Source organism: Mchenga conophoros, linkage group LG7 (genome assembly GCF_057382185.1).
Source record: "Mchenga conophoros isolate Kocher_MC1m ecotype Shallow Benthic linkage group LG7, M_conophoros_male_GT1.1, whole genome shotgun sequence".
Lineage (NCBI taxonomy): Eukaryota > Metazoa > Chordata > Actinopteri > Cichliformes > Cichlidae > Mchenga > Mchenga conophoros.
Genome location: NC_140532.1, coordinates 19,206,215 through 19,230,511, shown reverse-complemented (window position 1 = coordinate 19,230,511; position 24,297 = coordinate 19,206,215). Strand labels below are relative to the sequence as shown.

Here is a 24,297-nt window from a genome sequence, read left to right as displayed (position 1 = left end):
CTATTCAAAGGCATCCATATTACAACATTGTTTTTGTGGTTTTTTTAAGCCGTTAATAGTGCTTCTATCCACGCTTGGACTATGTCGAAAGTTTCCTGGAAGGAGGGCCCTCAGGAAGGCAAGTGGGCATAGTGTCATTTACGGAAAATTGACTCTAGCACAACAAAGGAGCTTATCTGTATCGCTGAAAACCAAAGGCCAGGAATAACATTCGCAACTCACAGCAGACAATTGAAGACTTTGTATTTCTACAGCTTCTTGTGACAGTGCTGCTACATTTATTTTTCTTATTTTACAGTGTAATCTTCAAGTGCTTTATCCAACACATGCTCTCTGTTGAAATTACCAGCGAATTATATTCACAGTATTCATTCACTTTGTTTTGCTAAATAGCATAGCTCGTAGCTGAGTTGTTATCAGCATGGCTTCTTCACCTTTCCCTCCGTCACTTTCCTGTTCAGCGTGTGAAATTTTAAGTAATAAACACAGTTGTGAAGGCAAGGCTTGGTGAATTAGAGACGCAGCTCCGGAAAAAAATCCTGTAGCCAGCCAGACCCCTGTAGTCGATGCAGGTGAAGACGGAGGGTAGGTCACCCCAGCAGACTGTCCAGAGCAGTTGGGAAAACAGGCCGGCTAGGTGACGGTAAGAACGGGGAGAGTAAGGATGGGTGACTGAACCTTTAGCTTTGAGGCCCCTCTTCTGTGGAACCAGCTCCCACAGACAGATCTTTTAAGATTATGCTTAAAACTTTCCTTTTGAAAAAGCATTTAGTTAGGGCTGGATCAGGTGACCATGAATGCTCCCTGCAGTACGTCTAGGCTGCTGGGGACTGTTTCTTCCTCACTCACCTTTTTCCCTCATTGTGTGCTTACAGAGAACTCTGCATGTAATCATTAGTTATTCTTAATCTCAGGCTCTCTTCCACAGTGTGTCTGTTGTCTTGTCTCCCTCCCCTCACCCCCCAGCCAGTTGCAGTGGTTTGGGGTGAGGGGCTGGTTCTACTGGACGTTTCTTCCTATTAAAAGGAAGTTTTTCCTTCCCATTGTTGCTAAGTACTTGCTAATAGAGAGGTGTCTGATTGTTGGGGTTATATTTGTATTACTGTAGCATTTTTCCTTACAATATAAAGTGCCTTGCAGCAACTGCTGTTGTGACTAAAAAATGGTAGCACAGGATTTAAAGCAGGAAGTTCAGATAAAATGGACTTGGTAATAATGATATGATTATTAATGAATAACATTTAAGACAGGATCCCGCTCTTACCTCTGTACAGTTGCTGATGATGACTTTATAACACAGGATGGGGGACCTTTTAAGAAGGGTTGTAAATATGCTTCTACCACCGATGGCTCCATTTACTGATTTGGCCTCAAAAAGCAGTTTCCTGATTTTATCCATTGTATTATGCTAGACTATAAGAAAGGCCTGTATCCTGTGTGGACTACAATGTTAATTGCACAAGACTGAAAGGTGTGCCGCACTGCCCCGAGGTATAGAAAAAATCCATTTCCATAAAGTGATTAGTCACTTACCAAAAAAAAACTCAACGCGGGATACAGACAGGCTTATTAGGTGTTTTGAAAAACCTGACTCTATTAAAGCAAATGGGAAACTTGACTTGGCCGAAACACATAGGTGTGCATGCACACACACACACACTCACACACACAAATACACACGTTACTATGGGCAGTAGCAAACCTACTGTTGCCTGAAGGATATGTCTGGGCACAGAGTACTATAGGGCCAATGTCTGAACCACAAGTGGCCTAGTCAAATCTTTACACAGCCATAAACACGCCTGCATTAGTAACAGCCACTTAAAATTATTCCATGAACTAAGGTTCGAGCCTGCATGGCACAACACTCAGCAACAAATTTACCTTATCCTATTTTTAATCTTCTCCTGCATAATGGGGTGGAAATGCTCGTCTGTCTGCCTGTCAGACGGTTCTCCACTTGGTTTCAGAGTGAAGGATCCGAGCACTTAGCGTATGGAGTGGAATGAAATGCTGCACGGACAATAAGGCCAACAGATGACCTTATCCCTTTTCCTCTTGTTTGACCATGGACTTGAAAATTTGTCTGAATTAATGTTAATTACCAAATGTGCTAACACACAAAAGTAACATGGCAACCCATAAGGTCTGTTTACAGTCAACATTTTCACATGTTCACATTTAGCTAAAGTAACTCAAGAGTTTGTGGACTCAACAATGTCCCCCATTCATCCATTTGCTATAGACGTTCATCCTTTAGAGGGTTTGGAGTCTGCATGTTCTAACTGTGTTTTCTATGGGTGCTCAGCTTTTCCCTCACAGTTCAAAGACATGCATGTTAGGGTAATAGGAAAATTGGCTGTAGGTGTAAGTGGGAGCATGCACAGTTGCCTGTCTCTTGTATTAGCTTGATGATTGACTGCTAAGCTGTCCAGAGCACCTCCCACCTCTTGCATTTGGTCAGCTGGAATAGGTTCTAGCCCCCCATCACCCTCTACAGGATAAAGTTGGGATAGCTAATGGAGCGATGATTAAAAAATCTCTTATCTTTTTTCCCCCAACATTTATTTTAAGTGCCCTACAAATGAAGAATGAAATAAACGTTCATATATTAGTAGTGTCAGGACTGAATTACTGCTAATATAAAAAAAATCAGGTCACAGGTTTTTAACAAAAACTGGAATTAAACCAAAAAGCATTTAAAAAAATTAAGGATTTAACAAAGCATTACTGTTGATAGGAAATGCTGATTCATCAATACCCAGCTGATAAGGGTATAGGCAGTCATAGGCAGAAAATACACAGATACAGCAACACATGCAGAATGCACATACTGCCCATTATACGTCCCCCGGTTTGACTTAACGGCAGTGACATTTACACTGATGGCTTCTGGAGTAATTTACACAGCTTGGTATTATTCACAGCTGGTTTACTGTTCCATGCAGTAGACTGATTTAATAGCACTCCAAAGTAGGGTGGCACCAGGGCTACTTAGCAGTGTGTATTAGCAAGACTGCAGGTCCCAATAAAACACAGACCCCTGTTTCATGAACTGTATATTGACCCTTTCATAACCTACTTAAATAAGCTCACACCTCCATGCTGATAATGAACTGGTCCGTGTAGTGCATTAGTGGTCAGGTCCAACCAAAAGTAGCAGGGGGCATTTTGCCAAGGCCATAAAATATATGTGCAAAAATATATATCCCAAGGCCCTGCAAAAGTTGGGCAATTAAAATGGAAATGCAGCATGGGTATTCGGAGCCAATGAACTAGCCCAAAGTGGGTTCTAGAGAAAAGCAGAAAGCAATTCACAGGAGAGGGTGGGGGGCAGCTGACATGACACAGTAGGGTAGGGTAGAACATGATTTAGAAACCATGATTGAGACTGCAGACCTATAATCCTAAAGGCACAGAACGATGCAAACGCAGGGAAAGATGAAGGGGCAATCTCTGGGAACAAGAGCCACAGGGGAAAAAAAAAAAGATTGTGACAGGAGGTAAAAAAAAATAGGGAGTGTGAGCAAAACAGAGATAGAGAGAGAAAGAGACACAAAAGCAGAGAGAGACTGCGAGATGGAGAGCGAGTAGCCAGACATGCAGGCAGACTGTCCGTCTCTGGTTTGTGGGAATGTGGTAAAGACACAGTAGTAGGCAGGGTCCCGGCTCTGAAATTAGAGAGTGGCGCTAAGAGAAGGGAGCCAGAGCCAAGGGCCGTCTGGGAGCTGCCAGGGGCTGCATCCCCAGCGCACTGCCGAAACATGATTTACTACCGGGCCGCACTACAAACAACACGCTGCTGCTCTTGGTGCACTATCTAGCTCACTCAGCAGCACACCACCCACTGCATGCTATCAAGTTCGCAGAGCTATAAAGATACCACATCAACAGTGGGAAGTGTAGATGTGAGAAAGACCACTTCAGCTACAGGGAGGCAAAGTGAGTCAAAGAAAGGGCGCCAAGATCAGAGACAAGGCTGAAAAAAAGGCCGCAAAAATAGCCACGAAGGGCTGCGGTGTTGTATGTGTGTTGCTACAGGTACCACTGAGGAGATTAAATGTAACACTGTGTGTTTATTAGACCTCAAAATACGGCGCAGGAATTTATGATCCTAATAGAAATCATTTTACATATATAGAAAATGTTTAAAAATTGCTGTCATTTCAGTTCTTTGTATTGTATTGATGATTTGCAGGAGCTTTAAACCTGCTGCTATGACACAGCATGTCAACCCAAGATAGGTATTACTGGATTCTCAGCTGAAATTATTGGAGATAAATTATTTTTTTAAAAAGACGATGGTGTAGAAGAGAATTACTGGGCCTAGCTAGGACAATTAAAAAATGCTTCCTGTGTGCTGCACAAGCACATGTGCTAGGATAAATCTGTTTTGCACAGGTGTGAGCAGTCACTTTGATGACATCTGTACAAAAGACAATTCAAGCATCTAGATTTAAAGGAATACAGCAGGAGCTGCCAGGATGTTGTGTTCTGCAACTATCGCCAAGACAAGTCCAGACATGCATGGGGATTCTGCATGTGCTTGTCCGTGGCACCCGGCAGCAACACTGCAGCAACTACACCAAAGCCGCGAGCTCCAGGATTTGTAATGTTTGAGTGTGTGGTCTGGGTACAGCTCATGCGCTCGTGGGGACCTAAACGTGTTTACACGGTGACATTATGGGGACATCATGTTGTGTGGAAAAAAAGCGAGACTCCATAACATAAATCATTCAATGTTAACGCAAATACATATTTAAAGGTTAGGTCTGGGTTAAGGTTACAGTAAAAGGTTAGGCAAGTAGTTGTTATGATAAAGTCTGGAGTGAGTCTGCAGGAAATGAATGTGAGTCAATGGACACATAACTGTGTGCGTGTGTGTGCATGTGTGTGCTGCACGTGCTTCCTTTGCCAAGTTTCCTCTCTTTGTTTGGACTGGTCCGGTCAGTCCGACCCCCACTGAGTGCAGAGCAACCAAACACACACATATATCAAAACACGGGACAACAACAGACAGGGTGCTCTTGGAGAAAAACAGGTAATAGAAACAAGAGCAAAGGGGACGAAACACCAAGCAAAACAGAACGAGAGTGGGGGGGACTCGTAAGGTAAAGGCAGACAGACAAGCAAACGGAGTGACAACAATGACCCAGGGAGAGGAAAAGGAGGATGCATGGGGCACTTTAATCACTCTTAGTTAAGATAAGTATTTAATTGTTTTCCCCAAAGATAAGACGAGGTACGAATTTAAGAGACATAACTCAAAATCCACGACAGATTAAACGGCCTTCTTTTCATACCAGCGGTGAAACTCACAAATGATGTTTCAGCATCATTAAGTCGCTTTATTGCAGTAATCACAAATCAGAAGTGTCGCACAAGGATTGAGGTTTGCCGATTCACACCCCCCCCCCCCCCCCCCTCCACTGAGGCCAAAATGAGACTGAAGATACAGGCAGCTCATTATGCCGTAGTGGTTTTGTCTGTAAAGAAATATTTCTTTCTATTAGCGTCTTTGATTTCTATGCATTAGTTCTGTTGTGACTTTAAAAGTAACGTTTCTGCAGAGAAAAGTCCACGACACAAAGACAGTCCAGAGGAAATTACAGTAACGAGTTCATATTGATGTGGGCTCAAATTGTTACAGCCCACACACAAAACAGAGAGAAACTTGATTGGATACAATGGGTTTATTGATGCGCGCAATGTAAATCATTATTCGATTTAAGGCATGAAATTCTGTTTTTCTCCCCCCTCTAGCCATTTCATCTCAGGCACATCCTGCACCGGCTCAACATATAATGAAGCTGTTGAGATCTGAGCGGGGATGAACAGCTTTGTGAATCTTTCTCTGTGTGTGTGTGTGTGTGTGTGTGTGTGTGTGTGTGTGTGTGCATTTGTATATTTATGTGCGCCTGGATATTCACTTGTATTTGCCTTAATGTTCAAATACGTATATATGTGCCTGCATGTTTACAGTACCAGGCCCTTGTCTCTAAAGCCCTGCAAACTCTCTGGGTCTGACCAGTCTAAACACACGCACACACAAACTCCTGCCCCCCTCAGAGATATGCTTTTAGAGACGTGGGGCCCTAAATGCCTTACAGATGGACTCCTAACAAACACAACACTCAGTCTCGGCCCTCAAGTATTCCCAGTATTTGGCTTTGCTGTAATTTACAACATACTTACCTAATTGAGACGCTATTAAGGTCAGAGCATGAATTCTTCTGTGTACGCCTCATACTAATGCACATGATATAAGCGTGACATACACGGCACAGCATATTTGCCCTAATATAGCCGAGGAAGGTTAACCGCAAGTGTGATCTATGGTCTATGTAGTTTACTTAGAGCAACGCAAATAATGAATGATGTGTTGAGCAGACACATGGCTGTTCAGGTCTGGAGGGCACATTAGGGGGTTCTTTCCTAGACTCCGATGACGGTTTTACATACACATTTTCAAACACAACTGACACTTTCGTTGCTAAATTAGGCAGCACTAAATGTTAAAAGAAAAAAGGGAAATTATTTCACTCTTTTCCCTTAATTTCTGTGTAAGTTCATGTCTAAATATGTAAACTGTTAACGCAGCACAGATTTTCAACACATGCAGAATGTGACGTAATTAGAAAAAAAATTACGTTAAAAACTGAAAATTAGTACATCAAAAAAATTATATTAAGCATTAGTTGACAGTGATCCAGTGATGGTATTTTCTTTGTATTTCACAAAATCTTTAATTGGGTTTGAATGACAAATGATTATGTCAGGGATTGGACATTTAAAAAGTTTTGTGTGGAGGTAGAGCGGGCGCTAGTATTTTTAGTTTTTTTAAATCTTGCAAAAAAATTTCATGAATTTCACAAAAACAAATTTCATATTACTTTACTAAAGGCTGCTCTCGGCTTATAATGTAATAATTTAATAATGTAAGGATTACACGTTAGTTTTAGTTGCCGAGCTGCTGCCAGGGAACAACATACTTCACCATATTGTTACACTGGATCTGAACTAAAAAGCAGGAGCTCGTTGCACAGGCTGGCTTTTACACAGTCTATAAAAGCATACTGTTGTAACTTCCCTGTCCTTTTTGTCTTTAAGGGGGAAAAAACAGTCCTGCTATAAAACTGTGGCATCATCCAAAACACATGCAGCGAGCTCCCCGCTGAAAGGACACGCTGAAGCTTAAAGACACTGGCCACTTTTCGAGCTTGTCATTTGGGTATTTTTCATCGAGTGTGTCTGACAGAGAGATAACACGCTGTCACGGGGACTCATCCATCTTCGTTTCCAAGTCACTTCTGGAGAATTCAATCTCGAGAGTGCGGGGTTAGACACTTTGGTGATTAATCAACTCTTTGCTCGTGTGTGCGAGTGTAAGTGCAGAGACGTATACGTGTCTTTGTCTGTGTGTGATAAATCACTGTCTAACCCTGTACAGGACACACAATGCCAGAGCACTCTTCACCCCGCTGAAGATAAATTCATCTACAAGTGATATGCTGACAATACTTAGACGGGAAAATTGTTCCATCTTACTTACTCAGCTGCAGCAGAAAAAGCTGCCAGAGAGGTATATGTGCAGCGTTTTACAGTGGAGAGGAGAAAGTGGGAATTTGAAAATGAATGTAGCCCGAGGGTCATCGAGAGCAAGTATTCAGAAAAGGCATGGGAACACGGCAACATTAGAGTTGGTGAATAATTCCTTCGAGCTGTTTGAAGAGATCCCGTTCAAGGTTTCAGAAAGGTTTCACTTTGCTTGTGGCTTACCATTATGAGCAACATACAGGAGATGATGCAAGTTGGACTTTACAGAGTATTATGAAATGTAGGAAGTCATGCAACATAAACAGAAGTGATAGCGGGGGAGACTGTATGGCAAACAATGTGCAACTGACAAGTGAACAACGGCTATCAGACGTGACAAATACAAAGGTAGAAAATCTCTTGTCACTTTCATGTCCAGCCTACACCAGTAATGGCATGGTCAGTGTGTGGTGAGCATTACAGCATAGCTATAATACTCAAGATTAAACATTGTAATGGGAGAAAAAGGGGAAAAATGATATTTACTTTTAGATAGAGCACAAAAGACATTTTGTTCTTAGTGATAACCAGGATTACACCATTCAGTCATTCTGATGTGTGTTTTCCTACCCAGGTATGCTTCAAGTGATCTGGCAGTCATGCTGAACAATAAAGTTGTTGCCAATCAGACTGGCTTTTGGCACTTTTTATAGATTCAACTAACTGAGTGAACTGATATACTTGGTGCACAATGGTTGGCTGTTTTCAAGTTTTCCTACTAGAATTTTTCTTTCTACAGAGTTCTTGATGATCCTGATGAAGGGTCACAGGCTGAAAGTAATAAAGTTCTTTTTTATGCTAAATGTGTTGCTAAAGTTTTGATCTCTATAGATTAAACTACAGGAGTGGAAATAATGTTTTTTCCCAACAGGCTGTTAATAACAAAGTGTCTAGCACAGAAGTTAAATTGTTTCTTTGCATAATTGTCTTTTATGTTTAGACACTACATTGGTTCGTGCCTTGAGATGTGCCTTTTTATGTTTGATGATGATTCATAGGTCAGTGTTACATGGTTCAACAAACTAAATAAAGACATTTCTTTAAAAATGGTTGAAAAAAGCAGCCAGTGTCTAAAGAAGTCCTTCAGAAGTCCTGGAGAACTATTGCTCAAGTCCAAAATAAATAAAAGAAAGTCTGGTTAGTTAAGTAAAAATAAAATATAAAGAAAGGAGTGATAACACTTGAGACTTTTGCAAAATACTGTATTTACTGTATCAAGTTTATCTGTGAACTAAGATATCTATAAAGTACCATACCAGTGATGCAGGCCTCACAGTGAATGTATCAAAGGTCACCAGGTTCATTCACCTGCTGTTTCAAAGAAAGGAAGAAGAAGCCACCTTTTTCATTTATAACAGGTGCCTGAACACACAAGCTAGAAAGGATAGGGAGCAGGTGCATATTCAAAGAAAACAGTAATTATGAAGGACTGGCAGTTCGGGAAATAATGAATTTCTCTTGCTACTTTTGTATACCAGTTCATACGAATGCAGCTCTGATTACAGGAACACTGATTGGTTCCACATTGTTTTGGAGGAAAAGTAGCCTGCATCCGTAGGCTTCCACTGATTTGTTTCCCAATTATGTCCTTCTCAGTTCCCCCTTTTTTACCTTTTTTGTCAATGCTGAGCCCCACAGAAAAAAGAAGGGTAAGAGAGAAAAAGTGTGTCATAGGTAGGTGAGGCACTTCTCAACACGGGTTTGTGTTTCTAATCAGGAGATTGCGATCACAACATGTAGCCTGAAGCAAATGGGGTGTAACTCAATCTCTGAGGGAGGTCTGCAGGCTTGGAGGGCAAATTCGTTCACGATCATTACACTTCTCTCTGCAAAAAAGGGGCTCTGAGAACAGCTAGCGCTTGCAAACATTAGAGAGCGGCGGTGCTGATGAGTGCACAGAGATGGTAAGGTAAATACCAAAGGCAAGTGCGGGAAATCCTTAGCTGGCTGAGCTGAATAGAAAATAAGTGGCAGCAGAATGCATTGTTCTATTGTGTAGGAGTTGTTTTCATGTGAGAACGACTTGAGTATAAGGTTAGTCTTCAATTGTACACCGGTCCCATGGAAAGAAAAAAACACCCCGAAAAACCCACAAACCTACATTCAAATCCAAGTATTCAACCGCTCAAACAACGTGTGACCACACAGCCACACATTTCATACAACACGACTTAAAAGACATCATTAATCAGAAGCACGCCGTCGCAATCCAGCTGATAACTCACAAAGGGGAAACGTCTATCTCGGCTGGCATCGCGCTGGCTTCACGATGTTGTGCTCATTCCACTATGTTTAAAGGAGAGCACGCCTAGTCGCACATGAGCTTTGTAACACAGCTGTTGCCTTTTGGCTTATGCCTCTCTGCAGCTCCTTTATGTTTCCAATTTTTTTTATATTCTTCATGGAAACATAAACATCCAAGAGCTGTCACAAGCCAATCTACACAGCACTACAGGAAAAAAAAAAGAATGGGTGGTGTGGAAAATCCTAAAAGCTACCCAGTAAGGTCAACTAAAAATACAGCATGAACAGACACACAAGTGCAGTGTAAACACAGCACTGATATTGATAAGGTGGGTTCAAGAGAGGAGGTGCATGTTTGGCACAGGCTGACTGAAGCCAGCCACAATAGAGCTATTTAAAAAAAAAAAAGGAAGACGACTGCAGTGCACTCATTCATCTGATACAGAGACACATGCTGGCAGACTCACACATCGTTCTGCTTATGAACGAGATAGATAATCTAATCAGTTTACCACTCTTACTGTCAGACAAAACACACACGCTCGATTGTGCCTACCTTATCTTCCAGCCTGATGAGACGAGCCCCAATAGTTGGGTATTCTTTATCTTCTCCTTTTCCTAAAAAGAAAAAAAGATAAAAGAAGGGAATATATATATAAAAAATAATATATAATACAATCGGATAGTCCACTACTCCAAGGTGATATAACTTCCAGTAAAAGGCCCGATAGGCCACTGTTCACTGCTTCACACTTGGCAGTGACAGCTTAAAGTTTCATTCAGTCGTGCGCACAGTTAAAGCTTGTAATAAAGACGTATGTGAGCAAATACCCAACAGTTTCAGGAGTGTTTCGACTAAATCAAACCATTAAAAGTACGATCCTTACAAGAAAAACTAACGAAGTTCTAGTAATTAGAACTTATTAAGGACCCCATTCAGTGTTAATTTGCCTCATATTTTTTCAGTCTGCCTTACATCACATCCACGCTAACCGACTTCCTGTTGGAAAAGAGAGCTATTCTTGTTTTGTTTCGCCCCATCCAATTAGTGGCGCAGTGAAGTTTCCATCTCGCCGCTGTTATTTTTAGCTGGCATGGAAGCTGTGGGAGCTGCTGCTTGGGGCACTTAATTTAACATTGCACAATTAATTAAAGAAATGTGTTTGTGTAATTCCTCTGACAACAACTCACACAAGCGCGCTAATATGCGCTCACCAGAATACCGCCACGAGCAGGGTGCTTAAACTCCCATACTGGCAAACATTCGGACGTACATGCAGTCTTGCCCGCACCCAAACTGAGAAATATACACACGCAAGCATCAGGGAGCTCTCTTTCTCGCATATTTGGTCTGGCACAACTAGGGTTGCCAACCGTCCCTTAAAATACGGAATCGTCCCGTATTTCGAAACAAAAGTACACGTCCCGTATTGAGCTAATAAGGGACGCACTTTGTCCCGTAACACAGTGAGAATCAAAAGTAGTCTATAAATGTTTATGGAATTAACACTTTGTTTGAAAACATAATTCCCAGCCCCTCTCCTGCTTTGTGACCAATGAGCTGACAGCACACTTATGACAATTCGAGTATGACAATTCAGATTACCGCTCATCTCATTGGTCGAGGAAAGGTCGCTTGCGGAGAAAATACCGGAAGACAACAGATGACCACAACAAGAAGCATGGCCAACAGGGGAACAAACGCCGACTCTGCGGTGCAAGTCTCGGACGACAGTACACCTAAAGCTGGGCAGACACTGTGCGATTTTTTTCAGTCACGTTATTCAGCTCCTGCTCAAACTGCACGATTGACTCGCAGGGGTTAGAAGTTCGTATGTCACGATGTACTCTCACACTATACCGCCCGATGCTCTGATGCGACCTGAGTGCTCACACTGTGCCTCCATAACATGAAGGTTATAACAGAAAATCTGTCGCTCGCTCTCTCTCTCTGTCTTTCACTCACACAGACACACCACCACCATCAACTTTGCTAAATTGCTAAGGAAAAACACTGATCAGGCAGCTGTGATTGAGCAGCAATGTAAATCCAACTATTTTCACGGTTGTTGTGGTCGTGATAATTTTGTGATGCCACATCGAAAAGGCTCGGATGAGCTTTCCAAAGTTCTACAAGTTGTGCCTCCATCGCTTGTGTCCAGATCACACGCTGCACAGCTGTGCTGCTCCATCTTTTTCACCAACGTTTACGTTTGCGCGTGAGCAGTGTGAGCGCCTGTGGTGACACCCTCACGAGCGATTGATGATCGGGAGCTGGTCGTGAGGTGTTAATCACTTCTCGTTACCCCATGTATACTACACGACGCACGATGAAGGCCAAAATCGGTCCGATCACTCAAAAATCGGCTCAAAATGGGCCAAAAATCGCACAGTGTGAGCCCAGCATTAGAGCAGCAATGTTTGTTCCCCTCAGAGAAAGGGAAGAATGGGAAAAGGAAAACACCTGGCTGGAAAACGTTAATATGGGCATGTGCAGTGAATATCAGCGCTATGTGGCCAGAAGTGTGATAATATAATTTATTTTGTGTAATAAACAACTGCAAGGATAGATGATTACAACAAATAGATGACTAATACATAAAAGTAATACATAGATGAATAATGATGATGAGTTATGATGCGTAATCATGGGAACAAGCGGGTTTACAAACAGGAGCAGCTGATTAGCATTAGAAAAGCTGAAATAATACCTCAACTGAAGCCAATTGTACTAAATGCACTAAATGTGCACAGTTACAAGAATATTTTTCTTTCTATTGTTTTCTATTATTTTAAGTTAAGCAGGACAGAGTGCTTTTAAAGAAAGATTTACTTATATTCTCAAAAGTTAAGCATGACAGGCTTCTGTTTAAGAAAGAGACCTGTTTTACTGTGTTAATGTTGTCATTTTGAGCTAAAAATAAATGGCTAAATGATCATTTGTTTCCCATATGGTCATATCACAAAGAATATGCATCTGCTTAAATCAACTTCAAGTCAAATGGTTAAAAAAATAATTTCACACACAAAAAAAGAGCTAGAAAATTCACCACACTGGGAAGGGTGAAGACAACTGGGTCGCCCGGCCCTGGCCACGAGGTGTCCCTTATTTATTTTTCAGGGAGTTGGCAACCCTAGGCACAACTGATGAGCTGGTTATAAACACAGGGATGGAGCGAGGAGTGACGGCTGTCTATCAGATGGAGACCACTGGCGTTTGTTGCGTATTTACCTGGAAGAAACATGCCCGGCTTTCCCAGAGTGCCATCCAGCCTGACAAGGAAAGACAGAAGGAATTAGACAGCGAAAGGCAAAAACACAAAGCAGACACAGAAGAGGTTCGGCTGGATAAACACTTTATAGTGCCAATAAAATTAAACAAATGTCATCCGCTTCAACTGTATTTATACATCACTGCTTTCAGAGAGCGCACACATGCAAGCCTTAAAGGGGTTGGACAAATGGATGCTGTCCTCTTATTGAGATGTGAAGCTTTGAAAATAAACACTGAAACTCACAGTTTCACTTCTTATGTCGACTGGCATTTACGAATTCACTGAGGCAGAAGGAAAGCATTTGAATACAGTGTTCAGTGTAAGCCATTTGCATCTTTTCCTCACCTTAATCACACGTCTTTATGTGTTTATTATTCGTTTATGTTGGCAGACTAGTGGTCTTTGCAGTATTTTGGTGTGTTTGGGATAGTGTCTAATAGTGTCTTTTTTTTCTTTTAGATTTTATGGGGTAATAAAAAAAAAACTGTCAGCCTAACAGCACTTTCATGATTTAGTGTTGCTTTATAATGACTTAAAAACGTAACAGTGCATTGCCACGGGTCCGTGAATTACTGCAGGAGGCGTTACGAGTTCCAGGCGATGCACTCGCATGAAGCAGACACAATACATCACCTCTCACTGACCTATAACGGCTGAGAGCCGTGTGTGTGTGTGTGTCAAAGAAAGAACATCTTCTTAAGTGAAGCAGAGAAAATCGCACGGAGAGGACAAAAGGTTTAACTTTCACGAGAACTGTATTTCGCTGGAACTCAAAATAATGACTCTGCTCTTGTTATAAAGTATAACAAGGCAGAACAAATATGGGACCAGTGAGGCTCCTGTCTGTCCGATGAAGACTGCAGAGAATAGGATAAATGTCTATAAATGTTATAGAAAGTGCTAGCAGTTGCAATGAGCACACTGTTTTGGCTGCACAACCCCAGTGTTTTATGACCCCCTAAAACTGAGTCTTTAAGAATTGATGCAGAGCATGAAAATGTTATTAGCGTAAATATAGCCAGAATTTACCAAATGAAAAATGGCCCAATGAGGACTCCCATAAAGATTAATGATTTTAAGTGAGACCTGGCCAATAGGGCAGCAACACAGCTACATAGAAACACCCATCAGATTAAGAACATTGCATTTTACTCACAGAAAATGAGACAAATGTAATGATTCTACCAGAAATGTAAACTTCTTCAGTGTAACAAGGGTGTGAATCTGAAGTTTGAAGCTTTTGGTGCAGAAAATCTACATGGTTTTTTTTTTGCCCAATTCTGGAGAAATTGACAGATCTGGGACTGTGTTTCTTTGTTAACAGACAAATAACAAGGAACAATATGGTTTTACAAGTAAAGGCATATCAGTGATTGAGGCATTAGATACATAGAGACATCTTAATGGCTTTATGCTTAATAAAGCTTATGGAAAGAACAACAAACAGCATAAAACAAAGGCCCCACCTTCTCTGCAGCTCCTTGATGCGGACCATCATGTTGAGGTGACCCTGGGAATACTGTTCGATCACGTCTCGCACATCATAGGGCTTCCGAGCTTGCTGTTGATTCCAGCATGCACACACACAAAAACAAACACACACACACGGTGGGACACAAAGGCCATTGTCAACAACAGTCTCTTTTGCTTGGTCCCCAAAACATCCCCAAGGGGTTCATTGTTAACCCAGTGTGTGTGTGCACGTGTTTGTGTGTGTGTGTGTGTGTGTGTGTGTGTGTGTGTGTGTGTGTGTGTGTGTGTGTGTGCGTGCGTGTGTGTGTGTGTCCTGACAAGTGCATGGTCAAGTAGAAAGCAATCGTGTTAAAGCCCTTTCATAGCTTTGTGTAGTGTGACGTTGACACAAGGAGCATCAGAAAGAACTCAGTGAACTCTTTACTGCACAGTGTATAGCCCTCTGCAGCTGACACCACACAGGCCCGAACCGAAAACTTATAGAACACTTGGAAACAGGAAGAATCGAAGAAACTTTCTGAAAAACATGCAGCGTGGATACAAGTGGGCGCTTTCGTGAGCACTGCGAGCGACTTTTGCGTGCGCAGCACAGTAAGTGAATTCCTACTGTAGCCCCAGAGACAGGTTAGCAGATTTCCCATGATACAGTGCCTGGACTGTGAGCACAAAGAAGGCATGCAGGTGCAAGTTTCAGGCATGCACACAAACATTCATGTGTAGACACACAAGCACACACACCAGCACCACAGCTGATATATACCCTTAAGCCTCCCCCCCTCCTTTCCTGTGTAGCCACACATACTACTACACACTTCTCTTACTCCCTCTCACACTCTCAATCTGTCTTTCTCTTCATCTGTCACCCCTCCCTCGTCTCTTTAACTCTGCAGTGTTTCTCTCTGGATTTCCCTTTACGTACCTGAAATTTCCTCCTGGCCACAAAGTACTTCATTCTGCGGAGGACTTTTACCGCAGATCTCTGGGCATGGGACAACCTGTGACAGAAATAAAGGAGACTAATTTAGGCCACAAAAGAAAAACACTTCACATTTTAGCTTGTTGTAAAAGGTCAAGTGGTTTGTTCTTGACTAACTGCCCTGAAAAGAAGGGACAAAAAAAAGAAAAGAAAAGAGAGAGACAAAAAAGTCTACGTGCTCAGCGCTAATTGACCCTTGCTGCTTTTCAGGTTCGATGAACAATGTGTATGCCACCCAACTGCAAAACACATGTGGGTCTAAACAGGAAAAACAAACGTACATTGACAGATATGCATTGATACAGACAAGTGTAACAACACAGATTAACCCGCACTCTGTATCGGTGCTTGCCTTTTCACTCAAAACAGTAAATCCACAACCCACTGCGAAAACGAGAGAAGAAAACCAATTCAGTTTGCCTTAAGAGGAGTCCCAAAACACACGTTTCTGAGATCAAAGAAGCACATCTGTGTCAACGCACAGACACACACACAAAAATGCTGTTATGAAACACTGAAACCAAAACCACTTGATGCACACAACACACAACAGCTTTTACTTGCATACCATAGTGACTATATGGCATGTATTTTTGTTTTTTCAAGCAGGCGCTCTGTGCTGTGCTCTGCTGTGCATTGGTGCACACTGGGTTTAGATGTTACTGCATTTCATTAATCAGAAAATCTTGCAAACACATACTGGAAGCACATTAACATGCTGCAAAGTAAAATCAAGTGTAATAACCTAGGACAAGGTGTCTCAACCTTTGTCAACGCTGCGATCTCCATAATCTTAAGACCGCAGCAGTTTAATAGTCATGTCAAACTGTCATGCGAATTAGAAAAAGGCATGGGGTATAATAATAATAAAAAGGTATTAACATTTTCAAGGGCATTTAGGGGGCTTCCAAGAGAAATGTTAGTATCAATATATAACTTACATTCTTTGCTTCAGATATTATTTGATGGAGAATGAGATTGTCAAGCATACCTAAATACTAGCACCTGCCATAAATGCTTCCAATAAACAGCGACAGGCAGCCTGCAATCAGTCTGCAGTTAAATGGGGTCAAGCTGGCAATTTTATGCTAAGTATTTCTGACAATACAGCAATTAACTGTGATTAAATTGTCAAAAATCACTTATCGGTTGCTGTCTCTATAGACAGAAATTCAACCAGAACCAACCAGCTGACAGCCAGCTCATTGGCCCTAAGCTGTACTCATTCCCACAGATTATTTCAGATTGATGGCAACATGTTGGCAATTTGTCTGCATTTATAAATTAGACAGCAATTATTTGCCAACCTTCAACAATCTTTCTGGGAGTGATTGCAGTCAGTCCAAGTCAGACTGCAACTGTTTGCAGACAGGTTGCCTGTCTGTGCAAATCACCTTAAGCTGACTAGCTCGGACTCTGGGCAAACACGTAGTTACCACAAGTTGCAATTGGTTGCAGAAAGGGAAGAAATAGGGGCTTTTTTGGTAGGTGCAAGCAGGTTATTGTCCTGTTTTTTCTCATGAAACTGAGCCATTAGCTTGCCCTGAATTAGGAGGCACCTTGGTCAAGCTAAGTGTATCCAGTGCTTGATGATCGTTCGAAAAAGCCAATTTAATGTAAGTTTGTTCGCTATTTCAGCATGGTGGTGCATGAGACGAGACCCTTGTTCAAAGAGTTTAATTTATTTAAAAAATATCTCTTATTGGTCTCTCTGGATCTAAACAATGTCCCCATACATATTACTGCAATACTGTATTCTGTACTGATCTTTTCCCACACCCCCAAAATAAACAGAAAAGAACTATTATATGGCTTTTGTCCAATTACAGACTTAAATCCCACACAGAATTAAATGAACAATACATGACCTATTATTCTTTTCAATGCAAAATTTGTTTAGCAAAAACAAACAGTAATGGAGTGCAAAGTCTGGGTGAGGAGGGTATTATTTGATCCCTGCTTTTTGTGTCAATTTTAATATTGGTTTTCTGTTTCATGTAGGACATGTCTCAGACAAAGGTGACCTTTCAGCCATCTGTTGGTATGTGCTGATAAGCCTTTGGGCCATGTGCATACGCCCAGCGTCAGCAAAGAGTGTGGATTAAGTCAAAGCCAATATATGGGTTTTGTGTATTGTTTTGAAGAGTTCTCTCAAGCTACTTCCCAGTCAAGGCAGACAGACCCGCACATACAAGCGCACACACCCTTGACACACAGAATCACACAGCCTCCACCCTCGTCTCCCTAAACATGGGGGTCTTTGTGGAGTCAACAAGTCGCTCTGAGGTCTTAATTAGGCAAAGGGACAACAAAAGGACTTAACAGACAATGCGTTGACATGGGACCATAAAACAGGAACATCAAAGGCTGTTGAACTGCCGTCTTTCTTCCTGCCCTCCATGCAGGGCCTGCCCAAGCTATAGGAGGAAATGCATGCAAACAATACCAAACATAAAGAGCATGAGTCCCTATTTTAGGAAAAAAAAAGTCTAGCACCCACCCCTTTGCTCTCCTTCGTCAAAGAGGAGAAGGATGTGTTTTTTTTTCTCCCCTCGTTTCTGTGTGAACTGGAGGGTGCAAGCATAATTGGGAAAGAAAACACACGTAGGAAACAAAAAACGTGTGGTTTTGATCGTTGAACAACTGTACCCTGCTCCTTCCTTGCCCTCCTCCCGTTTCCTGCATTTGACACAAATGCACACACATGTTCAGTGGGTAAGTGTGATAAAAGAACAACACGGATGGGTGTTTTGTTTTCTTTTGTCCAACACTAACCCACTCTGCACTCCATTAAACATTTGACACACAGAAAATGTAAGAATGCAAATCCCACATTTCTCTGCTTGCTCCTCTTGTGCTCTTGAGAGGTAAGTGGGAAATGTAGACCTCCTACGGACAGGATCTCGTAATATTGTCATGTAGTCTTTTCTTTCCCGCCCTTTCTGTTTCGGTTACTCACTAAAACATGTAGAATGATTCTCTAGAAAAGCGTGGTCTGCCTAACCGCTCACCACGCAATACTGGTATCTTGTTTTTAATGATGGCAGCACCGAAAAGTCATCTTCAATTGTCTACCATTGTATTCTAGTTATGATGACCTGCTGGTAACATTATTTAGCGTAACATTTGAAAGAAGAAATTGTAATAAGGAAGTTGTAATGCAGATAAAGAAGCCAGATTTCCTTTTAATAAAATGCAGGCTCCACCAACCCTGACCTGCAGGACTACAGTGGTGTTACAGGTGCTCAAAGTGTTACAGTACTCCGAGTTCTTCCGGGGTTACAAGTTCCAAAGAAGACAGCCTGCCTTTACTTCTCTGTTGCACTTTGAGGACTGGGTGGAAAAACAGGACCCAGAGCAGCAATAAAACATATAAATTAAGTCAAAACCTCCTAAAACTTAACAACTCATTACAGTTTGATTCAGTATTGATAATCAGAGACTTTTGCAACATTCAGATTTCTTTTTTAAATTATAGCGTGGTGTAATATTTATCTTAAGTCCATCTGGGTGTTGCAGCATTGACTTGACAGACTTCTAATGTTACTTTAAGCACGCGTCTTCTTTCCTGTCCAGATCCGATGACGATTTATTTTTTAAAAGCTTTTAAGCCATTTGTCGTCTAATTTTTCAGCTTCCCTAATAGTGACAAGTAGTCATCCACTATGAAATAACATGGCACCTTGGAATGGTTTTGCTCCTTTCCTCTCTTACTTTTACTTTACTAGCTGACACTGCCATTAAAATCTTAAATCTTAAAAATCCTTTTCTGTCAAACTGTGTACAGGTGTCTTGTGCAAGTCTTCATAATATATTTCAATACATTTTATTTGAAATGTAATTATGTACCGTAATTGTCGGGCTATAAGCCGCTCCTTTTTGCACAAGCTTTGAACCCTGCGGCTTTTAGTCAGGTGCGGCTTTTCTATGGATTTTCCATGATTTTTGTGATATCGTAAGACGATTTGTTTTGTTTGTTCCGCTGTTGTACGGCACTACGTTGCCTGGCGGAAGGATCGGGGTTCAAGAGTGGTATGTTAGTCACATGTCCGTCCGCCAGGCAACGTAGTGCCGTACGAAGTAGCGCGAAAAACAAACTTCAAAGTAGCGCTACGCATTCAGCGGGAGGCGTGGATGGCGAGCGGCGATAAACTTGCGAAAAGCAAGTTATGCCCAACTCCACCGGTGGATTCTGACAGCGTGGAAAAGTGCGAAAACATCCACGATCACCAACGGATTTTGAAGGGCTGGACTGCTGCATGATGGAGAGGAGGACACCGCCACGACCATTCTGAGGGTGTTCGACTCTGACACTGACAACGAGGATTTCTTTGGTTTTGAAAGTGACAACGAAGGAGAGAAGCGGAGAGTGGATGACGAAGCCATCCTGAGCCTGTTCGTTTCCGACATTGGAGGAGAGGACTTTGGTGGTTTTAGAGCGCAGGAAGAAGAGAAAGATGGTGAATGACTGACTTTTCTTCTTGTTAAAGCCGTGTCACTGCACCTGAGCCTAAAAGGTAGTCCGAATCTATTTTTCTGGTGTGCTGTAGGTTACTGTTATGTACTACATGTGCAAATATGTACCCATAACTTGTTTTTCAAAATATTAATAAAAGGGGTGTGTCTCCAAACAGCCATCTCTTTCCTGACAATTCCCTTTGTGCATATTCTCTTACATATGATAAGTCAACATTGAAACACCTGCGGCTTTTAGTCAGGTGCGGCTAATGTATGTACAAAACAGGATTTTCCCCTGATTTTAGCTTGTGTGGCTAATATTCAGGTGCGCTTTGTAGTCCGGGAAATACGGTAATTATATTTACATATCAATACTCAAAGACAGGCACACTAGAATAAGAAGGTAAAAAGTCTGAAATGTACAGAAAACAAAGAAATAATTATACTGTAACTAAGTTTAAGAACTGCATAATTACCTGGTAAAAACAAACAACATTTCTCCATCTTATGTCATAATTACTCTGTACTTGCTTAACTTCTTGGTATTTTAAGGAAAATGAGACACATATAATACTATAAGTAATTTTAAGTACAGTACAACTGAATATTAGAAAATCCATCATGCACCCCAATATAATGAATATTAACAAACACCATAAAAGAAATAAATATGTAAAAAGTAACACTTTAATATAGCCCATGACCAAAAGAGTATTTATGATATAAGATGAGAAAATATTGTTTGTCAGCAAAATTATGCAGTACTTAAAATTACTTACAATACTACTTACATTTACTTACAATAGAATAATTTCTTTGCTTCCTCCAGACCCCCCTAGCGTATCAACTTTTAAATATGTCTAGGTAAATATAGTTATATTTTAATTTTAAGTAAAACATATTGAAAATTACAGGGTAACTACGCCCTCAGTTGCAGGCTATATAATAAAGTGTTACTACAACATCTTCTCTCTTCTTGTTTCCCATCTTTGTGTGTATCTGTGCAGAAGATTTGACACAGTTTATCCTGGGAACTTCTCTTGAGCCAGCAGAGCTCAGATTTTACCCCCGACGACTTCAATATTCTTTCCATTGTCCTGCACTGTATGATTCACTCGTGCTTGGTTGTGTGTATTTTAATTGTGAGGATTAAATCCCAGTTTCTAGTTCTTCTCAACAGACTTGCTATTCTTCAGGTCCACTGTAGAAGTCATAGGTGAGCCATCGTTGCTGCAGTTATGAACTAGCCCTGACCCTCGCTTCAAAACTGGTGAAAGATTTAGCCCCATGGCTTCCCATTGACCCTTCACTCTTAATAAGTTTTCTCTCTTCCCCAGTTTCAAATGGTCACTTTGGAGACCTCTGAGTTGTCAATGGCAACCTACCCTCCTATGCCCCATGACCCCGGCTCTGTCTTTGGCAGGGGACCATCAAATATCCTGTGCTTCCATGGTGTGCAGCAATAACCTTGGAGTCAGTCAGGAGAAAGCAACCCTAGACACGCATGTGCTACACTACAGGCAGGACCCAGCAAGTCTGCTGGCCTGTGTGTGTGTGTGTGCGCGTGTGTCTCTGTGTGTCTGCATCTGTCTCTGTGAGATAAGCTTTATATAACTGGCGCTTTGGTCCATCAAAGAGATGTGCTCTTCTTCAGTTCTCCTCAAAACCAGGCATTTTTTTTATCATGTCTTGGCAGGATAAGATGATTACATTCTTTCAGAAATGTTTGATCTAAGTGATGGCATGCCATTCACTGAGTGTTTAAAACGAGGAGGATTGCAACTCTAATTTAAGCAATGCTACCACGTTTTCTCTAAAATACAGAATTCTTCAATGACTTCTAAAAATCCCTAATACGTGTAACCACAATCTAAGGTTTCGGGTAAATTTTCCCGAGTATTTCCATGGCATACAAAAAAAAGGGGAATAGGACATATGCTGTTTTCCATTTATCTTGGAAGTTGGAGCTGGAATTGATGTTACACGAGTTGAGCAGTACAAACAAACCAGGGTAGCCATTGTTAGCAGTATCTGTTCACTGAAACTCACTGCAAATCGTTTTGCACATACTTACATTACCGCAGATGCACACTGGACAGCTTTGTGTATGATGAACTCTACACTGTTCCAAAAAATAGTAATGTCAAAGTATCTTACTGTATATTTTACAGTTTTGTACTGTCTTTCTAGAATATCATTAAATTTACATAAGTAGACTGTGATTTTACATGTCAAAGGTAAAATAACATAACATCACTGTAAATATAGTAAAACACAATTCACTTGTTTTTTAAATATATTTTTTTTGTATGGCAGTACTGTAGGAAAAAATCCTAATATAAAAGTATTTTACTGTGCATTTTACAGTTTTGTTCTGTTCTTCTAGAATATCAATAAAGTTACGTAAATAGACTGTGATTTCATATTTCAAATCTGTACATATGCACATTTAGATTGTTAAAATACATTCACAAATGTATCATGATTTCACAAATATCTGTCCGTTATTTGAAAGATTGAACTGTTGAATTCAAATGTAATGCTATGGAAAAGTATATAACATGATTCCTATAAGCTTGTGTTACATCACATAAGTATTATTATAATTGCTATTTAGAGCGATCGTGGCTCAAGAGTTGGCAGTTTGCCTTGTGATCAGGAGGTTGCCGGTTCGATTCCCGGCTCGGACACTCTCGGTATTGTGTCCGTGGTCAAGACTCTTCACCTACTGGTGATGGCCAGAGGGGCCGATGGTGCGATATGGCAGCCTCGCCTCTGTCAGTCTGTCCCAGGGCATGCAATCCATTATTATTTAAATTAACTGTATATTTCTGTACATTTACGTATTATGATTCATATTGCCACATTCATTGACCTTGTAATTTCATTGTTTGATCACATTAAATTGTTCCTAATTTACTGTCTAAAAGCACTTGGAAAAGGCAGAAGCCCATGTAAAATTAGCGCAACAAACTCTATTTTCATTACTGAAAATAACTATTTTCACGAGAAAGTTATTTTCTGTTATTTTACGGTAGTATTTTGGCGCCCCAGCTGCCGGAATATTGCTGTTTTTTTTAGGATTTGTTTTTTTCCCCCTATTTATAGATAATTTCATTGTTTAATCACATTAACATGTTCCTAATTTGATGTTTAAAATCACTTGAAAAGGCAAGATCCCATGTAAAATTAGCGCAACAAACTGTATTGTCATTACTGGAATCAAACGTATTTTTATGAGGAAGTTGTTTTCTGTTTATTTACGGTAGTAGTTTGGCGCCCCAGCTGCCGAAATATTACCGTTTTTTTAAGATGTTTTTTTTAAACAGTGTAGAGCTCACAGGTAATGGTAAAAAACTGATTTTGGGGTCGGGGCAAAATCTGCCGTTCTGTCCAAGTATGAAATCCAACTTTCCAAGTTCAACTGGAACCCACTATTAAACCAGTTCTGCCTCTGCCTGTTCTCCACTGTCACCCAACCTTTGATTCATCACAACCAGGTTCTTTCTTTTCTCTTTCTGTTACCAGGCAACCAAATAAGTATGAAGGCTAAGTTAACCTTGGTTACTTTCTTTATAGCTGCAAACTCATTTTCCACACTCTGAGTCTCTGTTTGACTCACTTTACGACTTCCTCCATTATTCTGACTTGCTTCATGTTTTTGCTTATTCTTCAGTCAGAACGTGAACCTGAAAATCTGCCATACGTGCAATAGTGTCAGATGCAACCACTTAAATCTGCTTTCTGCTACAATAGGTTCCCTTCTCCCCATGGGCCTGCTCCAGTTGTTTTCATGTCCACTCTTCCCAGATCAATAGACACTGATCAAGACATGCCAGAGACAATAGCAGCAACCCAACCACATCAAAGACCAGCACCCATTGAGAGCTGATGACAAAGAGAGAACAGAACGAGCGAGCCCTGTTTGATGTGTGTGGCCTCGGAGACAGAAAAAACGAGGGGGAGACGCCAGAGATACTTTACAATCTGTCTTCACCGTCACCTCGCAAACACACAATCAAATTACTGTTTTCATGTTTCCGTATATAGATATGGAGTAATGTATAAAGCAAAAAAAATACAAATAAATTCAGTAATTTGTTCTTTCACATTCACTGCCACAGAATTTCTCTGAATATCAAAGCCTTAAAGTCTCCTCTCCCGAAGCGTGTGAAAGAATCCCACCAAGGAAAATTACTCGTCTCGAGAGGCAGCTGACGTCCCAGCACACTTGGAAAAGCTCCACCCACGTTTAACGTTAATGATGCAGAATCT

General features: G+C 41.1%; 1 protein-coding gene across 2 annotated transcripts in view; it reads right to left on the bottom strand.

The window, feature by feature from the left end:
- The window catches only part of kcnq1.2 (potassium voltage-gated channel, KQT-like subfamily, member 1.2), a 177,087-nt gene that overhangs the window by 52,185 nt on the left and 100,605 nt on the right, over positions 1-24,297 (bottom strand). For both annotated transcript variants that reach the window (XM_085282744.1, XM_085282745.1), the window contains 4 exons: positions 15,508-15,583; positions 14,582-14,676; positions 13,073-13,113; positions 10,397-10,458 (listed from right to left, as the gene is read on the bottom strand). In XM_085282744.1, the coding sequence (XP_085138870.1) occupies positions 10,397-10,458; positions 13,073-13,113; positions 14,582-14,676; positions 15,508-15,583 (274 nt within the window). The remainder of the gene's footprint in view (positions 1-10,396; positions 10,459-13,072; positions 13,114-14,581; positions 14,677-15,507; positions 15,584-24,297) is intronic.